At 44.2% G+C, this 12,518-nt stretch overlaps 1 protein-coding gene and 1 long non-coding RNA gene across 2 annotated transcripts; one reads left to right on the top strand and one right to left on the bottom strand.

Moving 5' to 3' along the window:
- Positions 1–3,665: 3,665 nt before the first annotated feature.
- LOC143118412 (uncharacterized) lies at positions 3,666–8,180 on the top strand. Its single transcript, XM_076279473.1, has 10 exons — positions 3,666–3,966; positions 4,535–4,759; positions 5,512–5,577; positions 5,702–6,314; positions 6,409–6,485; positions 6,617–6,803; positions 6,894–7,015; positions 7,167–7,395; positions 7,610–7,756; positions 7,924–8,180. Exons 1-10 carry the CDS (start codon positions 3,895–3,897, stop codon positions 8,178–8,180), a joined length of 1,995 nt encoding a protein of 664 aa, XP_076135588.1. The 5' UTR covers positions 3,666–3,894.
- Positions 8,181–8,358: 178 nt separating this feature from the next.
- Positions 8,359–9,757, bottom strand: LOC143133915 (uncharacterized). The gene is made up of 2 exons (XR_012988569.1): positions 8,850–9,757; positions 8,359–8,649 (listed from the first exon to the last, which is right to left on the bottom strand). It is a non-coding gene; the product is annotated as an uncharacterized LOC143133915 (long non-coding RNA).
- Between the last annotated feature and the right edge of the window lie 2,761 nt (positions 9,758–12,518).

The raw sequence follows: 12,518 nt of genomic DNA, 5'->3' as shown, positions 1-12,518 counted from the left end.
TTTATAAATTGTCAGCAGTGGGAACTATTGTTGCCTACATGATTTCTTTTTAAAAACTGGAACCTGCCGCTCTCTCTCCCTCTCGTGAGTGCAGATGCGTTCCCAATTAAATGGAGTAGCATTACGTTCAAGTTAGATCTGCTGCAAAGGAGATTACTAAGTGTAGGCCTATCATCTCTATTTAACATGATTGACATTGTTAATGTTCTCTGAGGAGAGTAAAAAGCAGTTAGCAGTAAAGCTAACCAACGTCGTATCGCAGGAAAAAAAAAAAGATAACAGCCCGATAACCAAATTAAATGCTCGCCGGGCCGGATGAAAGTGTTTGGCGGGCTGGATCCGGCCTGCGGGCTGCAGTTTGCCCACCACTGCTTCAGATGTTCCTCATCCCCCTTCCTCTGCCTTTTTTTGCGGTCTTGGGCTCGCTTCACATTTTGCCGTGCTACCTCACAGTGAACAGACAGGGCCTGAATACCCAGGAAAGGCTCCTCCCTGCCAGCCAGTATCTGTACCTCGCTGCTTTAGCATCCTTGATTCCCCTCTTCAGGTTTGCCCTGGCGGCCTTGTACCGCTGTACGTCACCAAATCGGAAGGCAGTGTTGCATGTCTTTAGCAGGTGTGGGACGCCCTTGGTCATCCACAGCTTGTTGTTAGGGTGCACACAGATCTTTTTTGTGGTAGTGATAGGCTGCATTTGATGTAAAACAGTACAGAGGAGGAGTAGGTGTCAATGTTGTCCTCTTCTCCTTAGTCCAGTCTGTGTCACTGAAGCAGTCCTGCAGTTGTTCAGAAACCCCCTCTGGCCACGCTTATATAACTCTGACAGTGGGTCTGTATGCTGGAGTCAGGAACAGTGAGATGTGGTCAGACTGCCCAAAGTGGGGTTGCAGTGATGCTTTGAGCCCATGCTTGATGTATGACATGCCAATGGCCACTAGTATGTTATCTAATGCATAACAGAATTTTGGCGTGCTTATCAACGCCATAACCTTACCCGACATCTTACGGATAAGACAAGACGAGCTTATCCACTGGCCCTTGGATCGACAGAGCCCACGGAGCCGTCAACTGCCAGTGTATCGGGCGGGAGCCTCGCACCCAACCTGGATAAGCTGCTGGATTTGTTTGAGGACAGCCCGTTTGTGCCAAATCATTTCACCGCAAAGCTCTGAGGAACAGAAAACAGAGGAGGGCATATGTAAGAAGGTTTCTCCTCCACATGTCGGGGCACATAGATCGGACCCTGGTCTTTTTGGCCGACGCAAGACTTAAACCCACTAGCCAAGGGCACATCATTATGGATGTTGAGGCATTCCTCAAATTTGTGCGCACCAGCCATGTGCCAAAACGTAGGGTTACATCGAGGGCCATTACGTACATCCTTGACAAGCTGTCACGCTGGAAAAAGGGCATAAGGGCCAATGTCGTCTTCCAGAGGATGGAACACAAGAGAAAGAAGTACGCTAAGCTCGTGCAAAGTGGCGACCTGTTAGATTTCATCTGCCGGCCTGAAGCTCGCCGAGGCTTACAAAGGAACATTTACCATCATAGTAAACCGGCCATAAGACTGTGGTGTCGTTTGGCCCCACAATGATGTCGGTCACCAAAACCGCGATGGATCACATCAAGGCCTATGTCTGCTTAAGACCAAGACTGCCTGGCTTTGTCAAAAAACCAAGGGCTTTATTTTTCACCCGGAATGGCCAAGAGATGGAGAAAATGGGGGTCCACATAACAAATGTTTGGAAAGACTTCCGGCTGCCTGGAGGCCCCATCCTCTATGAACTGCGATATCCATATGGGCAGACATAACCCTCTCGCCGGAAGACAGGACAAATGTCAACAAGGGAATGTGCCACAATCCGAAAACAGCCACCAAATTTTACCGTTGAGGAGGCAGGCGACATCAGACTCAACATTTTGAAGTCATTGATGGATTCGACCAGGAAAGGACGAGGGAGGTCTAACACATCACGACTGGACCAGAGCGAGGACTCTGATGATGAAATTACTACCGGAGAAGACGACGACGAAGTTTCCACCTGGTATGGAACAGCATTGGACAGGGGTCTAGCTGAGACATGAGGTCTTTGATGGGGTCTGAGTCTGACTGTTACATGCTATAATAATGTAATAATGTATTGTAATGTCTGCCTCTGCTGAAGTAAAAGAAATCTCAAACACCCAGCTCCCTGCCTAGCACCCACACACAGCATTGTACTGTACCCAGGAAAGGGTCACCCTACACCGGCCACAAGCTTGCAATGGCCTGGGCAAACACCCACACACAGCATTGTACTGTACCCAGGAAAGGGTCACCCTACACTGGCCACAAGCTTGCAATGGCCTGGGCAAACACCCACATACTAGAGATGCGCGGTTCGCGGTTACAGCCACGCACTCCGCGGTTAAACCGCTGATCGGGCGGATGACGTGAAGAAATATAATATTTTAATTAAATTCGGGCGGATGGCGGTTGAACCAATCAAATGAAAAAAAACGATGACTGATGATTCATCTCCCATGTCGCGTCTTGTTGCAGAGCCTTGGTAGTCCACTAAGCAAATCTGCAACCTATGAGCCCAGCTGACAGTATTGGAGGAGGCCTAAACATCTCGTAGATGAGACTGCCTGCTATGGGCGTGTCACTGACGTATGACTGACGTTTGAACGCCTCGGTGCATCAGTGCATATAGCAACTAAGGATGAGGTGATTTCATTGGCTGTCTACTATGGATACAGTAGTGAAGGCAGGTAGAGGTCTTGAGGTCAACTAGCAGACACATCAGTGCTTACTCCCCACCCCTTTTGAGCACATAATTACAGTAAAACACATGACATAACTTCTCACAGAAAATACCTATTGAAAAAGTAGCCTAACATTCAACTGTGTAAATATATTTTTATCCCTGAAATACTCTGAACACCTGCTACTTCCACTTGTATACAAACAAAGAAATTAAAGGAGAATTCCGGTGTGATTTTGACCTAAAGTGTTCTGAAACATGATACCGAGTGTGAACGTATGTCATATAGCTCATCTCGGCTTGTCCCCTGCACTCCGAAATCTGGCGCTAGTTAGCCAATGCTACCAAGAGGCGGTCAATGTTGGTGGCTCGGGCATCGGCATAGCCATGCAAATAAATCACTGTTTTACACCATTTACAAGGCTCAACGTATCTCCACACTTCATTGGTATACTTCCCAAGGCCCTGACATTTGAAACGAGACATTGAGAACTTTGAAAAAGCACTGGTAGTTTACTTACAAGACGATTTATACAGACAGTATCTTCAGGAAGTTTAGAGCTTGCAGCCATCTTGAATTTAGTCACGATAAGTCGAGCGACGAGCACGAATGAACAGGATATGGATCAGATTGCAAAAATAATTCCGTGGAAATGCATGGATTCCAGTTGCTGCTTAAAATATGTATTGACGATGTACATGACAACGAAGAGCACCTTACAACAAATGGCATAAACTTAGCTCAAAATGTTTTACTACTCAGTGACGTGAATCTTGCATAATGTTGTTGACGGAAGACGTGCTGTAGGCTACACGTGAAGAAGGAGGAGTGGCCGGCCGGCATGTGTGCATACTACATAGCCTACTGACTGCAGCTTCAGCTGGCATTACGAAGGATAAGAGAAAAGCAACAGAAGACAGAATGGTTCGCGCTTGTGCTTTTCCAGGTTGCGGCAAGGAGATGCTATGTTCCAGAAAGTTTTCACAGGCTACCTCTACACGAGTCAACTTGGAAGCAGTGGCTTGTTGTTTTGCAAGTCGATGTCGAGACACCTATCCATATACTGAAACAGAAGGATTACCGTGTTTGTAGTGCACATTTTGATCCAGACGACTTCATTACAACAGGCTCGACCCTCGACAACGAATGCGTCTGAAGAAATGTGCCATCCCGAAAGCGACACAACCTTCTCCGAAAGCGACACAACTTTCTCCGGAGGTATGAATTTATTTGGTTATTAGACTGTAAATTGTGTGAACCATGTTAGCATGTATAAATCGTGTGCAGCACTGAACATTGTGTTTGCAAACAATTCACGTAGCAGCTAGTTTTGTATTCCGGAAAGAGAAATGAGGCAGATTATGCTACATAATTTATTATTTAGCCCACCATCATAAATGTTGCTGGAGAGGGACGGAGGGGTGTGGTTTGTTCTGATATTTTTGATAAATACAATATAGAACTTGCCATGTAAGCTAACCTGGCTGACCGTGATTGGGGTCCGCTAAGGTGTTTGGGGGATGGGTTTGCTATGCTGCATTCAGTTGCATTGTTAGGCGTAATGGTGTAAAGTATTAGCGGGGGGTGTTGGGGAGTACATTCCTCACAGTTCGAAGTGTTAGAACTTTCCAGGTAGTTAGAGTACCTAAAAGTAGCAAGTGATGGTCAATGAACAGAGTGGGGCCACTTTGGATTGATTGCAAAACAGATGTGCTGCTGTGTGCATCTAAGTGTCCTATAAACCAATGAATAAATAAACTTATTTTGTGTGTATGTATTTTCTTAGACCAGTACCTCTGAGGACCCGGCAATGTATCCCTCTGAAATGGCTGCTGCCCCCCAGTCCACGCCTAAAAAACCCCATAGACAACTGCAACACAGGAGGTCTGATTGGTCCACTGGCCTCAGTTTTACCATTTCAAGCCCCAAACAGCCATCAGTAAGGCCACGAACTAGGCCATCAGCATCTGGACAATACACTGCACGACCTGCATCATGGCAATACCCACAGGTAAGTCACGTATTGTGTTGACAGTCAGTGTTCACATTTCACTGTAATGTCTGTAACACCTTGGTCACCATTGAAGTATCAATGTGTAATTTTTTTTATCAATTTGAAGCAAAGGACTGAAACACCCCCATCATTGTTGAGTCCCTCGAGGGAAGCCAGTGGTGTGACACAACAGCCCTCAGTAAGGCCACGAACTACTAGGCCATCATCATCTGGACAATACACTCCACGACCCGCATCATGGCAATACCCACAGGTAAGCCATGTATTGTGTTGACAGTCAGCCGCAGTTCACATGGACCATAGAATAGTCTAGAGTAGTATCTACTTTTTGGCTCCCCTTATCCAGCACTGGCCTTGGCCAAGTCCGCTGCTGGAATAATAACTCCCCCAGAAGATAACTGCAATGAGACATTCTTTGTATCCCTTCACCCCACCTGCAAACAGACTATGAACTCTATACACATACATACACACACACACACACACACACCCATGCCTTCGCCGCTTCTTACTCCTAGTCTGACAAGCGGGTCTGGAACAGCGCTGACCATGGCTGCAGGAAAGGATGGCTGATTGACTACTGGGCCACCTCCACCCCCCCTGTTGTCTTCCATGTGTTTATGTGCCTATGTTGCTGAGGCTCCCCATAGGAGCATAGTATGGGGGTGCTACTACTACTACTACTTTACACTGTAATGTCTGCAACACCTTGGTCACCACTGAATGTCATTTTTTTTATAAATTTGAAGGAAAGGACTGAAACACCCCCCTCATTGTGGAGTCCCTCGAGGGAAGCCAGTGGTGTGACACAATCAGTGAGTTGAATTTTTAATTTCATATATGGTTCTGGTGATAATGTGCTACACTGATGCTCCATTTAGAAGTAAATGTGTAATCTTTTCCAACAATGACATTATTCATCTGTCCTTTGATCAACAGGAAGATGTAGAGGAAGGAGCTGCAGGTGCTTCAGACACATCTGTGCAAGATATGAGCATTAGTTTTGGGGAAATGGATTTGGACCCTAAAGACACCAGTTTTGTGCCCCTGAGTGACACCACCTCATCCAGCCCAAGCTCTGACTCTGTCTCCAGCTCTGGCAGCACAAATGGATGGGCAGGAAGAAAGTGGCTAGTCGATGAGGCCAAGCTGATGGAGCTTTTTAGAACATGCGCTCAGTGTGGTGTGGCCATTGAGGAAAAACGAGTAGCCACACGTGCCAGCCAGATCCGAATACACTGGACGTGTTTGAAGGGACACACCGGGGAATGGGCATCATGCACTGACCAAAGGAATATGGGCCGCAACAACCTCTTGGCATGTGCTGCAACATTTTTCACCGGAGCCACCTACTCGGACATCAAAGATTGGGCAGACCTGATCAACCTGCAGCTACCAGGCAAGACTCAGTTTTACGCCATTCAATCGAAATACCTCATAATCAATCATGCATACAAGGGACAACAACAAAAAATTCTGGAGAGGATTTCTCAACTTTCTGCTTCGGGGGAAAAACTGGAAATGTGTGGTGATGCGAGGTGTGATAGCCCTGGTAAGCATTGTTATTCATCAGATTTTGGTTGACTTTCAAATATACACAATTCCTTTTTTTTTCAAAATCACAGACATGTTTGTTTTTCCAAAAGGCTACAGCTGCAAGTACAGCACCTATTCATTTCAAGATGATGCAACAAAAGAAATTCTTCATTTTGAACTTGTACAGGTAAACAAGCATAGATGCCTGTTGTTGTTATGTGAAATAAGCATACAGTTGCTGTCAAGGCAATGAGTTGGGACTATGTACATGCACATGCCCTGTGAAATAACAAACTGGTATTTTTACTATGTTATTAGGTTACAGAAGCATCGAGTTCGGTGGCAATGGAGGCAATGGGCTTTCAGAGAGGCCTAAATCACCTCCTCGATCTCGGGCTGGACATTGGGGTGATGGCGACCGACAGATCGCCATCAATAAGGAAACTAATGAGGGAAAGCTATGGCAACATTCGTCACGAATATGACCCTTGGCATGTGAACAAGAGTATGCATCATATTTACTAGATATCCACATGTGTTTGACTGGTTGTTGCTGGTGAAATGGAAGCTCATATTGTTTTTGAACTCTCCATAGGTCTCAAGAAGAAACTGGTGTCTGTCTCTAATAAAAAAAATTACAGAGAGCTTCGACCATGGCTGAGGTCTATCAGCAATCACCTATACTGGGCATGCAATTCCAGCCATGGTGATGAACAGGTAACCATGAAATTATGAATCATTATTTTATGACCCACATTAGGAAAAATATTTTAGTTAAAACATGTATAACCCAAGACCGTGTTGACACATGAACTCACAAAAGTATTCTCCATAATTTCTAAGGGTTGTATTTTATGTGGTTTTTCAGGAGTGTGTGCGACGGTGGACATCTGTTCTTCACCATATTCGTGGCATCCACAGATGGGAAGAGAATGGGCGGGAGTACCAATGTGCTCATCCACCTCTCTCAGAGGAGGATCAGGAGAAGAAAAAGTGGCTGGAACATGACTCCCCAGCTTTCCGTGCTCTCACAGAGTTGGTTGAGGAAAAAAACCTCCTGCGTGACCTGAGACAGATGGCTCTGTTCAAGCACACTGGTATGCCTTCACAGTCATTGAAATGAGTTTCTTAGAATTGCATTATCTTTGTTATTAAAAAGAGGAAGTGAACAGCTGTTTATTATCTAGTCACACTGTTATCCTTTGTAACCTCAGTCAGCATTCCTTATACATCTTAACTTTTCAACACCAGCTATTATCACTTTACATGACTGATATTGATTGATATATTTCAATTGGACATATTTTGCAGGATCTCTTGAAGTCTTTCACAACGTCACCCTGAAGTACGCACCAAAGCGGCTTCACTTTACATACGACTCGATGAGAGCCCGCACAGAATTGGCCATCATAGATCACAATATCAATATTGGAAGGGAACAAAAAACAACGATTGAGGGTAAGGAAGCGGCTTTGTCTCCAAATTTTGTGTGTTCTGAACAGTACAGTAATTAGTAGAATAAATAACTTGATTTCGGACTTATTTTACCATGGCACACATAGCTAAACAGTGTTATAGTAGCCTACATAATCAACAACTTATTTTTACTTTTGTCTGTGGGATAGGAAAACCGCAGTACAAGTACATGTACACAAAGACGACACAGCAGTGGGTGGCTAAGCCAGTGTATGAGCCCACCTCTCAGGACTTTCGAAAAGACCTGATGAAGGACGTCTTGAAGTTGAGGGAGGAGAAAAGCCTGGAACCTTGGCCCCGTCCTCCTCCTCGCCCAAGAAGGTTGTTGCAAAACATAGCACCAGTGCCGAGGCCAGACCCGTCTGAGTTGGTGGCCCAAAGGCTGTCGCGGTTCAAGCAACTCTGACTTGTAGTGACATTTCTTTTGTTCTTTTAGAGTATCGTTTTCTTTGCATTTTTTATTTATAATGTACATAGTTTATTTTTCCTTTTGTGTTTATTTCATGTTCTATGATGCTGTCTACATCTTTGTTGTTTGTCTATAAATAAATATTGTAGTTTGGAATGAAAACAAACAAAATGTGTTGATTTTATATTGTTGTTATTTCAAATGAGTATGAACAATATTATTACCCCCTCACATTGCAATACAAATAATATCAACAAAGTAACACATTTTAGTAATTGGTAACTAGATGATCCTGGAAGCGTCTTCTGCCTCCTGGAATCCATGGTATACTCCACTGGTAGAGGGGTATTTTTTTCTTATTGCTGTAACCACACAGCTTGGCAGAACTTGTCTTTCCCCTCGTCCCAGTTTCTCTCCTTGAAGCACCCACTCAAGGAAAACCCGGTAAGCCACAAGTCTGCACTGTCTGGGAGGTAGGGGGAGGGGGGAGGGTCGAGGCGATGATGGGGGAGGGAGAGGCAAGGAAAGGTGAATACACTTCGGTCAATATCATTGTCATCATATCATTATCATAATCAAGTAACTTTAGCTGCCAATTAAAACTACAAATACAGTAACTATTGGATTGATCAAAAGCAATAAAACCCAAGTGTGTAGAGTACTTACTCAGTAGATAAATGTCCATCTTGCCCCTCCGGCGTGGGTCTTCGTGTCCAGTTTAATTTTGGGACATGGAAAAAGGCTTCCAATACCCACAAGTCCAGAAGGGAAGAAAAGCCTTGCGCTAATGTCACGCAGCGTGCGTCTTGAGTGCGATGGTGCAAAAGGTCCCACTCTTTGCAACAAAAACACTCCATATCGGTAGGCATTATCTCACAGCACCGGCAGGAACACCACCATTTCCCCGTGATACGAGGCTGTGTTGTGGCTGTGCTTGCAGCTGCTTGCTCCGCACGCTGTCTCTCAATCTCTCTCCTTTCACGGCGCTCACGCAGCTCTTCCTCCGTATATTCAGGCTCAAATAAATAAGGACGCCCATCAAACTCAAATGTTTCCTCCTCGTCTTCAAAGTCTTCATAAAACTCCGTAGCTTCATCATCCGACATCCTTGCAATAGCCTAGCTAGCCCACTAACTCCAGTCAACAACTAAAGCGAGTATTCACGTGACTTATCAGCTGTAGTTTCGCTCCTGCTCGTCACTCGACTTATCGTGACTAAATTCAAGATGGCTGCAAGCTCTAAACTTCCTGAAGATACTGTCTGTATAAATCGTCTTGTAAGTAAACTACCAGTGCTTTTTCAAAGTTCTCAATGTCTCGTTTCAAATGTCAGGGCCTTGGGAAGTATACCAATGAAGTGTGGAGATACGTTGAGCCTTGTAAATGGTGTAAAACAGTGATTTATTTGCATGGCTATGCCGATGCCCGAGCCACCAACATTGACCGCCTCTTGGTAGCATTGGCTAACTAGCGCCAGATTTCGGAGTGCAGGGGACAAGCCGAGATGAGCTATATGACATACGTTCACACTCGGTATCATGTTTCAGAACACTTTAGGTCAAAATCACACCGGAATTCTCCTTTAAAGGCCTTTTAGGTTTATGAAATGGCTATTATCAATTTGGTATCATAATGTGATTTGGAGACTGGATTGACATTTCAGCAATCAGCTGTTGTAGCCAATTTCAGAGGGTTAAAAGTTCACAAATTCCAAACCCCTGTCTGGAGGTAATGAACTTCAGCCCAACCTCTTTTTGCCAACCTAACCTACAGCCAATCAGTGCATATAGCAACTGATGAGGTGATTTCATTGGCTGTCCAATCATTGGCTGTCTACTATGGATACAGTAGTGAAAGCAGGTAGAGGTCTTGAGGTCATGAGGTCAACTAGCAGACAGACACTGGTGCCTTAAACCCCACCCCTTTTGGACACAAAAAACTCACAATAGAACACATTTGTCAGTAGCAAGATGTCATCTCGGAAGAGAAGCAACATTTGGGAGCATTTTGATAAAGCAGGACATCACAAGGCAAAGTGTAGAATATGCAAAAGTATAGTGTCAGGTCATGGAGGTTCAACATCTAACTACAGAAGACATCTGCAGACCCAACATCCAACTGCTTTGCTTCAGCAAAAGCAGGATGATCAGCCTGCAGGTGAGGCTGCTCCTGCTCCAGCGGCTCCTACCTCTGGCCCAGACATAGGCCTACAGAATGCACCAGCTCGGCGACCCCAGCAGCAGTCCATCGGGGCCTATGCCCGTCGGGCATTGAGGCCAAATAGGCAGAAAAAACTGGATGAGGAGCTGTTGAAAATGATTGTCCTTGATTATCAACCATTTTCTGTAGTTGAGGACAAAGGCTTCTGAGGCTTTACTAAGGCTCTGGACTAGAGACCGACCGACCGATCGATCGGCCAGCCGATTTCGGCCGATTTTTGCTATTTTTTAATCAATCGGCATCGGCCGATTTTCTTATTTGGCCGCGCCGATTTTAAGTCAGGCACATCTGCGGGCAGCTACTTGGAACACAGCGCGAGGTTTTAAAAGAGACGGTCTATTTAGAACTAAGAAAATCTTTTCAAGAAGGAGCAAGACTGTTACAGGTAAGGCATCAATTTTTACATTCCAGTGTTCCAAAGTCGTATATTTTCTCTTATGATTTCTCTTATGGTTGTAATCTGTGATGTTGCTTCATTTACCGAAAGTGCGTTGGGAATGCGCCGGCAAGCCCCCTCAATGCTGGACCCCGTTTCTCGAAAGCATTGTTGCTAACCAGTTAGCAACTTAGTAGGTTGCCTATGGGAAATTGCATTGCAACAAAGTAAGTTGCTAACTTAGTTAGCAACGACACTGTCGAGAAACACACCCCTGGTGACCAGCGTGATGTTTCGATCTAAACTATAGTAACGGACAATCTAAGTGAAAATTTAACAAAAAGAGAACGCAAATCTAACATGTGAACGCTTTATAACACTGTCATCCCATGTCCATTCGTTTTCAACTGCATCGGAGTTGAAGAAGAAATGAAAGTTACTTAGCGTTGTGGCTACGAGTGCGTTGGGAATGCGCCGACTATGCAAGCCCCCGCCCTCAACGCTGGTGACTGCTATGTTACGATCTAAACTTAAGTAACGGACAATCTAAGTGAAATGTTAGCAAAAAGAGGACGCACAAATAACAAGTGAACGTTTTAAAACATTGTCATCCTGTGTCAATTTGTTTTCACTATGTATACGTTTGATTTGATTGCGAATTTGAGAAGTATCAAACGGATGTTCTCTAGTTCCTATTTCCGGTTTCCTGCACAGCATGCTGGGAGACGGAGTTTAATATTGTTGAAACCTAGGTCTGTGGTAAGGCACGGAAGTTCCACAGTGAAACTGTATAACCTGAACATGTATTTTGCCGTTTTGAAGTTACTATCTGAAGTTGTCACATCATGGAAGTCTTCTTGCACTCTGTTAAACATATTAAAATGAATAATTAATAGACTAACAGACTGCAAGAAGTCATACATTTGTTAATTCTTATTGTTATGAATCAATGAGTAGGCCCCTACAGTCATTTTTATAGAATAGCCTACATAATATTTCTACTATATACATAAATATATAGTGTATATATAGAACATATGTTATTTATAATGAATAAAATAAATATGTTATGGATGATAAAATCTAAATAAAATTAATATTTTTTTTCATTAACATATAGTGATATAATAACATTGAAGGCACTATTAAATGCTAACCTCGAATGTTTGTTCTGTTTGCTGTCTGATGACAGAAGGAAAACCAGCCTAGTATGGCTGAAAAGAAAAATCCAGTATGGCAGCATTTTACGGACACAGTGCCAGCTACAAATAAGGTGATCTGTGAGCTCTGTAAGGTACATGTGAGCTTGGGATCTGCAAAGGGCAAACATAAAAACACCACAAACCTCTGGAATCACCTGAGAGTACATCATCTTCAGGCTTACAATGATGCTCAGCAACAAAAAGCAGCTGCAGTGTCTACATCCACTTCCCAACCTCATCAGCCAACCGTAACAGATATGTTTGATGCCCATCGGAAATGGCAAAATTCAGACACCAGATCAAAAAAAATAGACACATTAATAACAGAAATGATTGCCACAGACAATCTGCCATTCGCTTGTGTCTCAGGTGTTGGATTCCAGAGGCTGGTGGCTGCACTGGAGCCCAGGTACAAATTAAAATCGGAGAAGGACTACCGCACAGACATGCTTGAGGGCATAGTTGAAAAAGTGGAGAAAAAAATCAAAGCAGTAATTTCAAAGGAGGCTGGCCCTTTTTTGTCCTTCACTACAGACT

This window comes from Alosa pseudoharengus, unplaced genomic scaffold (assembly GCF_046254945.1).
Source record: "Alosa pseudoharengus isolate Yale_2024_CS ecotype anadromous, Long Island Sound unplaced genomic scaffold, YU_APseudo_1.1 YU_APseudo_1.1_scf_1, whole genome shotgun sequence".
NCBI lineage: Eukaryota > Metazoa > Chordata > Actinopteri > Clupeiformes > Clupeidae > Alosa > Alosa pseudoharengus.
This window is presented reverse-complemented; position numbering and strand designations above follow the sequence as displayed.

Coding starts and splice junctions, on each gene's coding strand:
- LOC143118412 (XM_076279473.1), top strand. CDS start 3,895: ATGCGTCTGAAGAAATGTGCCATCCCGAAAGCGACACAACCTTCTCCG. Junction 4,760..5,511: donor CATCATGGCAATACCCACAG/GTAAGTCACGTA, acceptor ATAAATTTGAAG/GAAAGGACTGAAACACCCCC. Junction 7,396..7,609: donor GGCTCTGTTCAAGCACACTG/GTATGCCTTCAC, acceptor CATATTTTGCAG/GATCTCTTGAAGTCTTTCAC.